Source organism: Talpa europaea (genome assembly GCF_964194135.1).
Source record: "Talpa europaea genome assembly, chromosome: 7".
Classification (NCBI taxonomy): Eukaryota; Metazoa; Chordata; class Mammalia; order Eulipotyphla; family Talpidae; genus Talpa; species Talpa europaea.
The window spans coordinates 94,801,968-94,818,541 of NC_140074.1; the positions used below are offsets into that span (position 1 = coordinate 94,801,968).

The window sequence follows — 16,574 nt, forward strand, 5'->3', positions numbered from 1 at the left end:
CATTGGGCTGAAATGATGGGGCCTTATACCATCAACTTGACTAGTCAAGTTGAATATGGACCAGTCAGAGAAGGGAGGCTATATCCCCAGGGGAGACAACTTTTCACAGCTAAGGCAGACACTAGAGTATCCTCCTACATTCACCACAGCCTACTCTGCGCCAAGCACCATCCTGCGCATTGAGAACATAGCATCACACCACAGACTTCAACCAAGAGCAGGCATTATAGCAGGTGAGAATAGAATTTTTAAAACATCTAAATGAATGTATATCTGTTAATTATTAATACAATGATGGAAAATTCATCATGATGGGGGAAAGATAGATCATAATAGAAGAAGAAATATCAGGTAGTGAAGTGGTGTGCTGTTTTCATTAGGGTGGTCAGGGAAGAAACCTCACTAGTAAGTGCTGCTTAAACAAACACCCAGAGAAATATAAGGGGGAAAAAGTTCTGCTTACACTGGAGCACATCGGGGTTCCAGACAGGCAGCAAATTTGCAGGCATTGAGGAACAGTTAGAACAACGTGACTGGAAGGAGTAAATGCGGAGGGAAGGGTAGGAGATGAGCTTTAAAAGGACAGCAGGGGCCCAGACTGTGCAAGTACATGGAGCCATCCTCATGCTTGGAGGCCATGGAAGAGGATCATAGTGGAAAGAGACACCAGAGATGGCTTATTAGAAATACTCCCTCTCCTTAGCTCTCCACTTTATAGAGAAACAAACAGAATTCCATGGATATCATATGATTAGTAAAAAGCTGCACAGGTAAGTTGAAACCCTAGAGAAAGTAAGAATAGACACAAGATGCATGATATGTACATGCCAAAGACTTAGGAGTCTGGCTGCATGCAAGGGAAACTCTGGATTCGATCAAGCTTCATCAAAAGAAAACTAAATTTTTGCACATCACTGGAAGACCAAGGCTGGAAGAGCACAGGTTAGAGTTCGTTAAGGGGTTCAGTAATGTTCCTGCCATCTTTCCATCTGCAGTTCTCGATATCAGTCAGGATGGGCGAGGATACACTTTAATAACAAACCCCGATTCCAGTGGCTTTAAGAAGAAAAAGCATTTTTTTACTCCTGCAACATGTCTGTTCCTGGAGGCAGCACTATTTGCATTAGGTATGGCACTCTACTCCTTGTGGTCGCTCACAGGCTGACAAAGGCACTCCCATAAAGAACATTGATGATCACCAAGCCAGAAGAAAATGAAAGCACTAGTGTGTCTTGAAGCAGCAGTTAGATGTCCAGTTCAGAAGCAACACAATTCATCTGTGCTCTCAATTTGTTGACCAGTAGTACTGGTCACTTTCCCTTCTACTCATAAGTGGACCACGAATTGTGATTATACCGTATGGAAGAGCTATTTAATGAGCAGCAATAATGACTCTCAACAGAATATCAACTTCAACCAGCAACTAGTTCCCCTCACCATCACCGTCTCCTCCCACACAAGATTGTAACATCCTGAGAAATGCCATTCAAGAAATCAGATTAATTACTATTTTTAAGAGAGAGAAAACTTTCCCCAGAATTTCCCTATAGTTCCCTTGCTTTGTATTGGCTAGAACTGGATCGCATGTACATTTTTTTTAAAGATTTATTTATTTATTTATATATACAAGAACTGGGGTACAGGCAGAGGTGTGGGCGGTAAGAAGATTCACCAGAGGCAGAGTGGGGAACAGAACAGGCAGATTGACTGAAATACACTGCTGAAGGGAGCAGCAGGCAAGACAGGAGAGGTCTGTTGCACTGTGTGGGTAGCTCCCTGGTCAGGGATCGAATTCTTGCTGCAGTGACTGTGAATAGCTTCATAGGTTGTGTCTTAACCCCTTGCGCCACCAGGAAGACACTCGCATGTCCATTATTAGCTGGTAATTGGCAAGGGGTGTGATTATTATGGTTGGTTTAGTCCAATTGGGGGGTCTATATTTCAGAACTATGGATTGGGTCACTTTCTCCAAGACTGTTTGAAGTCGGTGTAGGTGTTGTAAAAGATGATTCTTCTCTGGCAACGTTTGCTGAGTCAAATCCACAAAGGAAAAAGACTTCTCTACTGTTAACTATTCAGGTTATGAAAAAGGAAGGAGAAAGTAGGAAAATGAGTGATGGTAGGCAGACACCTGGTCAAGAGCAAAATGGGAAGGCCGGAAATGTCAATAAGACATATTATAGTAAGACCCCCTAAGACACTAACCAGCCCTGAGATACTGTGATTTCCTGAGAGTTTGTTGATGAGTCAAGGGTTCAGAACACATTTGTGGGTGGTGTTGATCTGAGGAACTTCTCTTACTCACTGGCATTGATCAAATCTTATCAGAATCCCACGTGAGGAAGGCATGTTATCTAATGATTGCTAGGAAGCTTCCTGGTATGGAATAGGAATTCTGAAATAATGAAGGGAAGGCAAGAGGTAAGGGAAAAGGAGAGAAAAGAAATGACCTAATAGGTCATTTTTATGATCTCCAAATGTATATGCCTATCTTATCTACTCTCCTGAGCTTGAAACCCTAGTGCCGGACAGCTTCGCTGTCCCCATCAGTCATAGAATAAATTTTAAGTTCTTTGGCGGGAGATAGAATGCCCTTCTGCCAGTTGCATCTGGAAGACTCCCTCAGAGTTTATGCTAAATTGCTCGCTGGTACATGCTGCTTGTGAGCCCTCACCACCTCAGGTCTCCCGGGTTTTCCTTGTGATGCTCCCTCTGCTGCTGGTGTCCTTCCCTTCTGTTTCCTGTATTAACTCTTACTCATTCTTCAAGACATTGCTTGTTAGTTAAGGTAGGAGAGCGCTGCCTTTCACACTCATATTTCCCCTGCAGGACTAGGCTGTGTGTCTGTCATCTGTGTTCTCAGAGTACTCCACGGCTCTTTTAACACAGGCTGTAGCCAGGGCTATGGTAATCATTCATTCATCTGTCGCACTCAGGGTCTATGAGCTCCCCCTCTGTGGGGAGGGGGCCTGTCTGACCTATCTTTTATATCAGTACTTACCACAGTACTAGGTAGAGTGGGCACTAAATGGAAAGTTTGTTCAACAGAATCATTAAGAAGAGGGGGACAGTTGAGTAAAAGTGGAGGTACTGGAGGAAGTGCAGAGGAAGAGGGTAAACAGGCAGGGAGGGAATGGAGAGATAGTAGCAAGTGGGAAGCTGCCAGGAGAATTTGTGCATCTCTCTTCCTAGGATCAAGACATCCCTGTTCTGCCTTGGAATCTTAGCTTCCAGCTTCATTTATCCAGTAGGGAATTCCAATAGGAGACTCTGCCTTTCCTGGCACAGGGGATCCTGATTTGGGTCACACTAGAGGAGAACTGCATGGGCAGCCTTGGGGACAATCTCTGAACAAACCCTTTTCATGCCCACTGTGACAACCTGACCCCTGCCTTCAGCCCAAGCATGCTGGGCCCATGCACAGAAAGCCAGGACACACATATATTTTTGGCAGTGGCTGCTGCTTATTGTTCTCATTTCCCCCTCCTCCTCCACAGACACATGCCAAAGATGATGATTAGGACACCCTCTTGGGGTGGCCTCATGGCTTTGAAAGTCAGACCCTGGACTCCTTCCCACGTCCAGCAACTACACAGGAACGCCCCTTCTCACCACCCCTCACCCTCCATCAGCTACAGCAGAGGGGTTGTCATTTCACAGCAGAGTCATAGACACTCAGAATGTTTTCCTAATTCTGTCTCAATGCTCTGGAGAATGTCCTGGAAAGAGGGAATAAGAGGTTGAGTGGGTGCGTGCAGGGGCCTTCCTGCGCCTGTGTGCATGTGGGGAGATCTTGGCAAGGCAAAGAGAAGGTAGGGTCTCCTCATCGGTCGTCAATAACCTCAAACAAGCCACTTGACCCCTGGTCTCATTTGAGGAACCTGTAGCAATGGGTTTGGCTTCTTCCCTCCGCTGTGAGTGCCGCCACTAGGGAGTGGCAAAGGCTCGCAGAAACCCCAACTCCTGCCTGGCAGCGGCAGCGCACGGCCCCAGGACTCAGGTAGGGTGGGACTCACAGCCAGGGCTGTGGACTGGGCAAGACTGGGCAAAGGTTGGGGAGGGCTGACCCCGGCGCGGGCCGGTTCCAAAAGGCACTCCCGGCCGGCTTCTGAGCTCCTCTCCGACCGCCTGGTTCGCGGTGTTGAAGAACTGGTGTCCTGGGCTTTGGTGGTGCGGAGCTCCAAGCGCCGCGAGGGGAAAGAGGGGCGAGAGGCAAAGCGCAGCCCTCCCTACCCTCGGGCGCCCAGGCGTGTGAACGTGGGCGGCGGCGAGCGGCTGCCCTCCCCCCGCCCGCCCCTCCTCGCGGCGCACCCGTGTGTGCGGGTGTGTGAGTGCGCGTGTCTCCCTCGCTCCCCCTCGCACACGCTCCGGCACTAGTGCAGGCAGAGAGCCGGCGCCTCTGCAGTCGCAGCCGGGCATGGTGAGTGAGTGAGGTCCTGGCGCCGCGCGCTCCCCCGACTGGCCGCCGGACCCCGGCCGCAGCCGGCTCCGTCCCGGGAGCCAGCGAGCGGCGCGAACGCGCTACGGGGCCGGGCGGCCGGGCGGCTCCAGAGGGGTGGCCCGTGCGCCTTCGGTGGCCGGCGCGCCGGGCCGCGGGGCCCCGTCTTGGGAGCGGGCTCCGCGCGCCTCCCGGCTCCGAGCCTGGCTCCTCGAGGGCTGCGCGCTCCCTCCCCGCCCGCCGCTCGCCCCCCGCCTCCGGAGCGCGGGTCGCCCCACCCCGTGACCGGCTCCCCGTCTTGTCCCGCAGGACCCGCCCGGACGGGACCACGCCGCTGCCGCCGCCCGGAGCCACGCGCCGCGTCCTGCCTGAGCCGAGCCGCGCGCGGGGCCGCTGCTACCGCCGGCGGGGGATGGGGCTGCCCGGCAGGCGCGCGGAGCCCGCAGGGGGAGCGCGGAGCCGGCGCGTAGCGTGAGAGCCGGAGCAGCCCGCGCAGCCCGCGCAGCCCGCGCGGGGCCGGTCCGTGCGCACCGCGCGCCGCCCCTGCAGCCGCCGCCCGCGCCTCGATGGCGCCATCGCCCCGGCGCCGCTGACCGCCCCGCGCAGCCAGCTCGGCCCCCGCGGCCGCCCTCGGAGCCCGCCGGCCGGAGGAGCGGCCTGCCACGGACGCTTCCCCGCGCCCTCCTGCCCGGCCCCACCATGGCGCTGCGGCGCCTTCTGCTGCTGCTGCTGCTGCTCTCGCTGGAGTCTCTGGACCTGCTGCCCGGTGCCCACGGCGCTCGCGGCCGCGCCGCCAACCGGACCCTGAGCGCCGGCGCCGCTGCCGTCGGGGGCCGGCGGTCCGGGGGCGCCCTGGCCCGGGGCGGCCGCGAACTGAACGGCACCGCCCGGGCGCCGGGCGTCCCGGAGGCGGGGAACCGGCGGGGGCAGCCCGCGGCGGCGGCCAGCGCGGCCGTCACCTACGAGACGTGCTGGGGCTACTACGACGTGAGCGGCCAGTACGACAAGGAGTTCGAGTGTAACAACAGCGAGAGCGGCTACCTGTACTGCTGCGGCACCTGCTACTACCGCTTCTGCTGCAAGAAGCGCCACGAGAAGCTGGACCAGCGCCAGTGCACCAACTACCAGAGCCCGGTGTGGGTCCAGACGCCCAGCACCAAGGTGGTGTCTCCTGGGCCCGAGAACAAGTACGACCCGGAGAAGGATAAGACCAACTTCACCGTCTACATCACCTGCGGGGTGATCGCCTTCGTCATCGTGGCGGGCGTCTTCGCCAAGGTCTCCTATGACAAGGCCCACCGCCCCCCGCGGGAGATGAACATCCACAGGTGAGAGGCGCCGGGTGCCTGCCCCCAGCCTCCCCGGACCTCATCCCTCTCTCCTTGCTCCCTGTCCTCTTTACTCTTGGCATCACCACATCTCTCTTCACTCTCTTCACTCTCTTAGTGTCGTGAATCTGAGCCTTCTTGTACCCTTCCCTCCACTTCGTCAGAACGGGAAATGATTGCATGCTTTGGTGGGAGAGAGATTTGCAAGGTATGGATTGGTCGGATCTGTGAAGTTTGAGTATAAGAATTGTCCAAATTTCGTAATCCCGAGGAGGTATTGGGGGTTCGGTTTTCGAGGCATGTGGGCACCTGGGGTGAAGGATCTTATTGCATTGGGTTTTCCCAGCGAAACCCTAGTATGTCCTCTTAAATGCAGGAAATTAGCCCATGTTGGAATCTTCCTGAAGAGAACACCAAGTGACTTGGTGTAAACTGGAGGTCTGCGTGATTTAGAGATGGAGGTCAATTGGAACGGGTTTCTCCTGGGGGAGAAGGAATAGATTTATCCATTTCATGTTGTCCAAGGGAAGATAGTGGGGCTTCTTTGCTCCCTGTGGAGTGGGATGCATATCTTTCCTGCTGCAACTGGAAGACTAGTTCTTTTAAACCCTGTGAGCAGAATTCGGAGTTAACACTTCTTACTGTATTAAACCTGGTGGGCTTTTTCATTGCTTACATTAGGGACATGGTGGGGGCTGCTTTCTACCAAAACTTATGCCAAGAACTGGAACTGTCACAGCCCTGGTTCCACCCTATCTCCCACCTCACCACTCCAGCTCCCAGTGAGCCCTTTGGGAAGTCAAAGCTGAGACAACAGGAAGTCAGCACCCTTTGCAACTCTAGGGAGGATGCACCGAGGGGAGGCAAAGTTAGCTGTGCCTCCAGTCCCCTCGCCGTGATGAATGGCCGGACATGGTTCAGCAGTCTTTCAGGGAACAAACCCTGCCCGCAAACGCCTCCATTTTCGGCATCTGGTGTGGGCCCAGGTAAACAGGATCATGTCCCCCAGATCAGCCCTACTTCTGAATTTGCCCTGCAGGGTCCATCTTGAACCATGTAGCTTTAGTTCATCTTCACACTGTGCTTGTTAACCTTTTGGGTTGAAAACCTGCTTTCCTCACTGCTGTGGACATTAATCACCTGCACTTTGATGAAGAGAGAGAAAGGCAGGTAGAAATATCTGGGCATGATGTTTTCTCCCTTGATACTGTGTGTGTTGAGAAAAAATGATTCCTCCTGGCAATAAGTATGACAAAGTAGGACAAACTCAGGTGTTAGAATTGGGATGCTTCCTAAAGGGAACCCTTTATTTTTTTTTTTTTTTTTTTTTTTTTTTTTTTTTTTTTTTTTTTTTTTTTAATTTTCTAGAGGCATGTCTTATTTATTTATCTATTTGTTTGTTTGTTTGGTTTATACATGCACTGGGTACAGTCAGAAGCCGGGAGGGTGAGAGAATTCACCAGAGCCAGAGCAGGGAGCAGAACAGGCAGAAGGACCGAAGTACACTGCTGAGGGGAGCAGCGGGCTGCAGGAGAGGTCTGCGCGCCATGTGGGACCCTCCTCCGGTGGCCGGGGAGCAGGAGCAGCCGGGGATCGAACCGGCGCCGCAGAGGCCGCGGGCAGCTTCGCAACCCAGCGCTCAACCGCTGCGCCACCAGGGAGGCCCGGGAACCCTTTATAATCCTCATTCATCACCCTAAGGTGCCACTGCCCTTCATTCCACCCCATCTTGTCTCTCAAGTAGTGACCTATGCCTGGACTGGTCCTGGGAACTGATACAAGAATTGTGACAAATGGTCTGTGATCAGCCCTGGCTCTGGAATGTAGAGGGCAGGAGGGCTGGAGAATAAAATAAATATAAGACACTCTCTCCTTTGGTCATTGTCTGCTGAAGAATTCTCTGTGGTTCACCTTGGGGAGCAGAGAAGCAGTTGCCTGTGGGCAGGCTCCTTCCCGAAGCAAATGTATCTGTTCCTTATCCCTCTACCTCTGCCTCCTGACCTGCATGGAGAATTGTCTCTTACCTTCTCCTGTGACCCTGGTCTCTCATCGCATCTTCTACTCTGGCTGGGCTGCTTTCTGGTTGATTTCCAGAAACTTTTCTTTGGGTTGCTGTTTTTTCCTGAGCCATTGTTCCCAGTACCCTCAGACAGAGCTGCTCCCTGCCCTGCTCTCACCACCTCCTGCTGAGTATATTCATCATCACCTGGGAAGACACTGGTGATCTTTGGATCTTGGCATTGGCCTCTGTTCTCCTGGCTTGTGACCCTACAGATGCCATGGTCCCTCTTGGTGTTTTCTACCCTCACCACTATGCTGACACTCCCCCTTTTTTACTTCTTTCCCCTGCCCTCTGCCATTTCCAAACCAAGTCAACTAGTTTGTATAGATATATTGCTCAACAGCCAGACTACTGGGCTAATTTCTCTCTGGGTGGGGGATGAGAGGTAATCATGGGAAGAGAGATGAATTTCATCCCTCAAACCACTATGTAAATAAGGGATGTTTCTCAAATTTACCTCCTGATATTGCTGGATTCACAGCACCTCTTCCAGCAGCTGCAGTCTGGCCTTGGAAACCCTCATACTGGTGCTTGTGAGCTAGAGGACAATGCATGTCTGTGTTCAGGGGCAGGGTGTGAGAGATCCATCTGGGACACTCTGTGAATGACCTTGGGCAGGTCAGGGAACCTTATTTTTTCAATCCTAGGTGACTCAGGCATAACAGTATCCCATCACCTCTTCCATCCCAGGCATGTCAGGGTGTGTGTGCTGTGCTCTGCTCCTGGCTATGCACGCTAGCACAGCTGCTTTCTCACACCTCAGAGGTCACTGCTTGCCATTTGGGGGAAGTTTATTATAGATTGCCTTCTTGGGAAATTGGGGTAGGCAGTGGAGAGAGCGATGGAGAAAGAGAGAAATACTCATGCTGTGAGTTTTCCCTGTGAGTTTTCCCTAAAGAAAGTGGGGGCCAAGAAAGAATGTGTATTCCTCAGAGGTCAGCAGAGGCAGTGGGAGGTGCGCTTAGTTACATATTCCAGGGAATAGTTCAGCAGAGACTTTTCCTTTCTGAAAATGAAAGGAGCTTGTTCCGGTTTGTGCTTCTCTCTGAAGGTGGTAGTTGGTCTAGCAGGAGCTAAGTCTGCGTGAGGAGAACTGCCTGAAAGGGATATTCGTGGGAGAGTTGGGAGGGGTAAAATGTAGGATGCCACCCCAAGATCAGACTTCTGCCGCTCCTAGGGTTCCCAGGCTAGGCAGCTTTCCACTTGCCCAGGCATACTCATTCTTAGGGCAGGGAACCCTTGCACCTCTCCAGCCCTACAGCGAAGAGCAGGTCTGGTCTTTTCCAGCAGTGATTAGACCTTGCCATCCTGTTTCTGTGTGAGAAGACACTGTCTCTAGGGGAAACTGTTCTCTGATGATTCTAACCGATGAGCACAGGCAGATGCAGCTGGACCCCAGGGAGGAGAATGGATGGAGGGACCCCCGACAGAGCTGTGCTCTGGAGCTGGAAATCCCTGGACATCAGGCAAACTGCCTTTCTCAACTGGAACCCCTTTCCCATCAGGGCATCTCTACCTTCCTGTTCTTTCCAATTGCCAGGCTGCGGTGCAAGCTGATGGGCCACAGGCCCCCACTGATGTTCATGCTTCATGAGTGGTTTCTGCAATGTCCCCTGGGGCTATTTTTCAGAGAGGGGCTGCTGCTTGCAAGGGCAGGGGCTCCACCCAGGAAACAGCCCAGGAAACTGGCTCCCTTAGACATTCGATGCTGTAGGGTACAAGTTGTCTTATATTCAAACCTGTTTCTTCCTCCTCACCCTCAGTTGATTCATTAGTGTCTTGGAGATGAGAATCACTCTGAGGGCGGAACTGTGTGCCTTTTTTTAATGGCTAATTAACAGATGGGTCAGGAAGCTATTATGAGGCTGTAGTTGGTGAAGTCAGACTCATCCCGGGTCCCCCCTGCTGCCTCCATAGGGATGGAGAGAGGATGGAGGAATTTGGGGTGGGGTAGGGGTGGTGAGGAAGGCTCAGGACTCGGGGAAGAACAAACTGAGCAGATGCTCTTAGGAAAAAGGAAAAGTACTAGGAGGTGACCCCTCCAGCCATCAAAACAGCACTTCATGTTTGGGTTCCTCCGCTTACTTCTAAAGAAATCAAGGGAATACTTTGTTACCTGTTCTCCCTCCAGAAAATAGTTGCAAACTCTGTATTTTCCTTACAGACCACATAACTGCAGTAGCAGGGCCACTTTGTTGGCTGATTTAGTGAGTTTTCTTTCTAGGTTTGTGGGCAATGAATTATCATATCACCCCAAACACTCCATTTTCTGAAGCACTGTGGCTTCATTATAATGAATTGATCTGAACAGACAACTTATTTTTTACTGCAAATGTTGCAGTTGGAAGCAAAGAAGTAAAGCATCTTGCCTTGGACTGAAGGGCTTAGCCTTATGGGTTTTCTTTTCTTTCTTTTCTTTTTTGAGCAAAAAAAAAAAAAAAAAGCATGCAGAGAGAACAGTGAGATTGTGGGAGAATTGAAGAAAGCTTATGGGGGGAGGGGTTAGGAGAAAGATACCAGGAAGACAGAAAGAAGCACTGATAGCAAAGGAGGAAGGGGACATGGTAAGAAGTGAATGGCAGTGCTAGGCCTGTGCTTGGCTTCCCAGGGCTGACCCCTTCCTGCCTCCTGAAGCTGCAGGCATCTCCTCCACTCAACAGATGAGCTCCGCTCACCTGCTGTGGGCAAGGTATGTTACCAACTATAAAGCATAAGGCTACACAATCTGTGTTACCTTTGACACATGAGACTTGCAGAGGCATGAGAGACAGATAAGGCTAACCCAGCTGGAAACACAGAGGCTAAATCATTCTTGATTTAGGAGATTGGCCGTGCAAATACTTTTCCAAAATCCCTAGACCTCGGCAGACCTCCCTGGAATGCTGCTTTTAGGCTCTTTCCCATCCTGTCCTAAATCCAGAAGGCACATACCTCTATCCTTTAGGGGCCTCCACTGGGCCCCAGACCCCCAGACTTAGAGCACATTCTTTAGGGGAATTGGCTGCTTTAGAGACCAGGAGCTTATCCACAGTTCCAGGCTGCCGAGGCACCACAGAGACACAAAGTCCAGTGTATTGATTTCAACCTATTTTAATGAGAGATCAGATTGACTGTGCTGTCGATTCAGATCAATTGTGAAGGAAGCAGTGGTTAATGACAGCTGAGAAAACGAGCTGACTGGAAGAGGTGTTTCACTAGCCCCAAGACAGTGGGGCAGTCTTGGATCCTGGGTAGAAGGAAACCACGCCAAAGGCTTCATCCTCTGGCCCCACTGCCTGTCTCCAGGGTCCATGTATTTAGGGGGTAACTTTCTGACTCCTTTTCCACAGTCATTGAGAATCTCTGCCACATGTTGGGCCTCGCCCCCAGCTCCTGGCTCCCAGAGGTCATCTCCTGCCACCCTTTCCCCACTCAAAGTTCCATACAGTCTATTTTTGAAATTATGGTGAATTGAAGTGGTTTTTGTTTTATAATTTTAGTTATGTCTCTTGACAATATATATCCTGTGGAACCACAAAATTGTGGTTTGTACTTACTGATCTATATAATATCTCAGATTCTTGTTGGAGGTGAGGGCTCTGAGGGACTATGTTAAGGTATAGGTTCAAATCATTTTTATAATGCCATCTGCTGCGATTTTTTTTTTAAGATTTATCCATTTATGCATACAAGAGCTGGGGTACAGGCCAGAGGTATGGGGCGGGGGGGGGGTGAGAGGATTCACCAGAGACAGAGTGGGAAACAGAACAGGCAGATTGACAAAAATATAGTGCTGAGGGAGCAGCGGGTGAGTCAGGAGAGGTCTGCTGCACCATGTGGATTGCTCTCTGGCAGGCCGGGGATCGAACTCATGCTGCAGAGGCCGTGGATTGCATAGTGCAGTGCTTAACCCCTTGTGCCACCAGGGAGGCCCTACTGTGATTTTTTTTTTTACCCCTTTTATTCTGTCTTGGGAAATATTAACCCATCATTTCCCCCCGAATCACATGACTTTACATTTCTAGCATCTTCTTTTGCAGATGACGAATGGGGTTGGTGGGAAGGTTTACCAACGACCCTTCAGAGGGTCTGTTCGTTGGCCTCGGGTAGGTTTATTTCAAACCCTTTTGTGATAGATTGTGAACGCTCTCTCTTCTCGTTCTTCTCCTTCTCTATCTCTTGCTATAAAACCAAAATGTTATTTTGTCAGCCACTATAGACTCACAAAATTTTACACTTGCTCTTAGCCAAAAGGCTGAGAAGAGACGGACTCATAGAATTTTGATGCTGACAAATCATTTAAACTAACTTCCTAATTTTCTAAGCAAGGCAACTGAAGTCCAGGGCAGCTCCATCCCCACATCAAGGGAGGTGAGTGACCAGATAAAAGCCTAGCGCCGATGCCTTAAGCCAGCCTTTTCTTCACAGGGCTGCCCGGTGTCATCTTGCCCAATGCTTCTTAGTCATCACCAAATAACTCTGGGATATTTAGAGATGTGAGTGACAGCCTTCTCCCTTCTCTTTCTTCCTGCCATTTTTTTTTTAGATCTTCCTCATTTGATTTTTTCATCCATTAAAAATGATTTCCATTGCTCTTTCCCAGTTCTTTTGCAGTTTTTCCACATTTCTTGATAAAGGACAATAACCTGATCTAAGCATAATCCCTTAATAAGATCCAAGCAATGCAGACCATTGAAGGAAAATACAGCACAAGCTGAAGACTTGTGAACCAGGGCAGTGGGTCGCTGAATAAAAATTATGGGCAGAATTCTACAATTAAAAACTGGTACTGCAGTTGCTTTCTCTCTCCCAGACATGGGTGGAAATGCCGAGGTTTAGCAGTTCAAGGAGGTTCTGCTTTGCCAGTGCACATAGACATCTTGGCATCCAGAGGGTGGGTGACTTCAGGTTTGTCCTCCAGGCTGGCATCCCACATTAAGGAAACAGCTCCATGAGCCACAGAAGCTCACTCACTGGTACCCATCTTATGCTTTCAGCTCTGGGCTGAGATCGCACAGGGTCAAGGTGAATGTCAGGTGATAGGTAAAGAGAAGCTTCAAGGAGGACGACTCAGGAAACTGGAGATTTGGGTCCAGTCATATGAAATTAAGTGTGGCATGCACTTTGGAGCTGTTGCCTGCAAGGTTCCTGATTCTGCCTTTGAGAAAACCAGGGCAAACGCGTCCTCACGTCCTTCTAAGGAGTCACCTTGGGAGGCCACACACTGGTTCTTCCTCAGAAAATGTTGCCACAGTTTCTTTCTTGGAAGCACTTTCAGAGCCCATGGCTTGTCATTTTGACTTTGTGTAATGGTAGCATATTTTTATCCTCTTAGGGTAGATCTGATTCTTGTAAGCAGCATAAGTCATGGGACTGAGGCCGATGAATGCAGTAAGTGATCGGGCCTGTTATTCACAGAAATAAAGAGCCTCCGGTAATAAGAGCTGCTCTCCCAGGAGCCGCGTCAGCTGTCTCCAAAGGTAGTGCCCAGAAGAGGTGTCCCGGTAATGAGTGACAGGCCTGCAGGGCAGAGCCCGCGCTCCATGATGCCCACTTTGAAGGGGCCACTTCTCACATGGAAGGATAATTACCGGCCTAAAGAAAATCAGTTTCATCCTCTATCAATGTGTTGGGGCAGAGAGTGGCGGAGGTGGAGGAAGGGGAATAGAAAGGAGTTGGATATGCAGGAAAGAGTTCAAATAACTGCCTAGAAAGTTATCTCTGCGGGAGATAGTGGACAGGCAGCTCAATTTAGATTCCTAATTTGATTCTGAGGGTAGAGGGACCGGGTTCTTGGGGATGTGTGTTGCCGGCTCAGGTCAGAGCCAGCTGTGTCTGTGCCCACCCTCCTCTCCATCTGCAGTTTGACATTCAGATGTGGTCATCGCTTGGGCCAGATCACCACTGATGAAGTAGAATGTTTGCAGACACACGATGTGATTTCCAGCTAGCAGTACTGGTCGACTCCTAATGTGCACTCACTGCGCCTCCTTACATCCTCCCAAATGTGCATTCATTCAAAGGAACTGATTACAGAAATGGGTTGGGGGGGAGGGATGGGGCAGGCTGAGTTTAGAGCAGGTGGCCAGGGCCCTCTAGATGCAGCACCTGTCGCCAGTTCTTGTTCCTCTTTGGAGTCAGAGAAGCTGCTGGCCATGCTGCAGTAGGTGGGATGGTGTTCCTTCTCAATCAGGAGTTTTTGGGTGGTGAGGGGATGAGCACTGGAATCCTGGCGGGCTGGGTCAGAGCCTTTGGACCTGCTGATACCTAACAGCCATGCCTGACACTCAGGGAGCAGTCTGTCCTGCTCTGTGTTGGGGAGCTCCACTGCTGCTGCTCAAGTGTCAGGAAGGAAGGTGCTCTGTACCCCAGGACTTGCACAAGCTCATTACCTGTGCAGACCCAGAAAACTGGTGCTGAGGATGTGAGATCTCAGCTGGAGGAGGACTCAAGGTCACATATATGGAGCAGGGAGGCTGATAGAGAGATGCTCATGAAGTTCCCATTTTCCAGCTTCTGTACCAGACATCCTATGAGCATTCCACCCACATTGCTTCCTTCCATCACCCTTTGAATGAAAGTGCCCATTTTACAGATGAGCAAATCAACTCACAGAGGCTGTCATTGCTCAAGGTCACAAGTTACTACATTGTCAGACTCCATCTCCCAGCGGCCCAGCGGGGCAGCTGGCTCTCCCCTTCCTAGATATAAAAGGGTCACTCCCTTTTACTTGAGGAAGCAACTCCCCCACCCACCTGCCTGTGCCCTGTGGGCAGGTTGCCATAGTAAAGGCCTGGTTGGGTAAACCACACAGGTTTCTGGAGCCAGACTGGTGGCCCTCACTGACATTGTGTGCAGGGCATGGAGGTGCCCAGGGGGCAAAGGTGCTTTTTCAAGAATAGATTATGTTGGTTCAGGGTAGTGAAGGCAATCCAAAGAAAACATATAAAAAAAACACTCTGATTTTAATTGAGAAAAAAATTCAAACAAACCAAGACCTCAACAGTATTGAGAGAACCTCTTGGCAGTTCTGAGCTAGTAACAGGGACACTGGGGAAAAGAAGCAATTTGGGGGTGAGAAGAAAGACCTTGGGCCATTCCTGGTTTTCATTACTGAGACCTTCAGCCCACCAACCGCCCCGTTTATCACACTTGCTCTCCTGGCCCATTTATAACATGGGCACACAGGACAGGATTTCGGCCCTCTCACTTCTGCTTCCTGCTCTAGTTCTGCTTTTTTCCTCCATTTCTTCCTCCTTGCTAAGCTTCCTAATTCCCCCCTCTGGCCCTGTGTGTCTTGCCTTTTGAGCTTTTGCACCAGAGCTCTGTACTGAAGGGCATGTGAGAAGCAGGCAAGGACGATACTTTGAGGGGTCTCCCTGGGTTTTACTCTCCAGCTCCTGTCATGCTGGTCAGAGGTGGTGGTCATGACTGTGGGGGTGCTCACCAGCAGTGGGGGGGGGTGGCCCCCTGGTCTGTGGCTCCCTGCCAGCAGACCCCACCAGGGTGCTCAGTTCTGACAGAGGTGGACTGGAAACCATTTCCCTAGCTCTCTCCTGAGAGGTGGAGGTCCTAAGCCCTGTTTTTATCTCTCTTGCCCCCACCCTAGCTCAGACCCCCCCTCCTGGTGAGAGGGAAATAGGATCTTTAAATTCTTCTTGCTCAAAGCCACTGTCCAGTCTCAGGACCTGTGAAGGCTGAGTCTCAAGCAGGCACTGGTGGCTAGAACCTTGGCCCTGTTCCCCAGCATTTGGGAGAAGAGTTGCTGTTTTCTGCAGGCTCCACAAACACTCTCATTATTCCTTGCTTTTTTGGCATTTGGTCTCGTGTACTGTTCCCATTAGCTTCGACATTAAAGTCTCATTACTTACGACATCTGTCCTTTGGACATATCCGTTGTTCCCTCAGCCAAATGTCCTCTTCTGGGAAGTGCGCTTTCCACCCAGACAATCATCTCTTCCCTCTTTCTTCCATCTTGCTGCTCCAGCGAGAAGGTATTTGAGCCCTAAGAGGCCATGCTGGGGATGGGAGGAATGGCTGTTAGTTTTAAGTGGCACCTGAGAGTGTGTTCCAGACCCAGCCATCCCCGCCTGTCTAAGGTCCTGGGGACACACAACCCTGTTACCATCCCTGGAGATTATGCAGGGAGGAGGCAGAAGCCATAGTAGCTAGTTGTTACCGGGAGAGTTTTTCTCCCGCAGTCCTAGGACAGCATCAGAGGCAATCTGTGGGGGACTCTGGTCTCCATCTCCCTGCTGTCTGTGCAGCTTGGCCTGAGGGATCCTGTTATCCATCACCATGAAATGACAGTCCCAGAGACCCAGTCCAAGCAGAGAGGCTGCTCCAGAACTTTTGGAAGAATCTGGAGTCCAGCCTCCCTGTGGGGCTAGGAGTTGTCCTTCTGTGACTGTTAAACACCTGCTGAGAAATTTGCATGAACTTTCCCAGGAATGACAGCCCCTGAGTTTGGAAGGGTCTGAGTGCCATGGGAAACCACACAGCTTTTCCACGCTCAGGTGATCAATAGCCAGTGTCTTACCCATCTCTCTGCTGGCACTTCTTCCCACACCCGCAAACATTTGCTAAAAGAATCAAGTCTTCGAGCGATCTGTCTCTTTTTAATCCATCTCAAGTCACATGATTAAAATGTTTCTTCTTGTTCCCTTCTGTGTCTTTGTCCACTGTTCTTCTTTCTTTCTCCATCTGTCCTTCTTTTTATTCTTCTTTACTTCTGTTGCATTGTTCCTTCCCCCTCTCCCTCCAGCTT

General features: G+C 50.9%; 1 protein-coding gene across 2 annotated transcripts in view; it reads left to right on the forward strand.

The window, feature by feature from the left end:
- Positions 1-5,137: 5,137 nt before the first annotated feature.
- Positions 5,138-16,574, forward strand: part of SHISA6 (shisa family member 6) — a gene marked incomplete at both ends in the record, with an annotated part of 271,279 nt that continues 259,842 nt past the window's right edge. For both annotated transcript variants that reach the window (XM_084238700.1, XM_084238701.1), the window contains one exon: positions 5,138-5,766. In XM_084238700.1, the coding sequence (XP_084094826.1) occupies positions 5,138-5,766 (629 nt within the window). The remainder of the gene's footprint in view (positions 5,767-16,574) is intronic.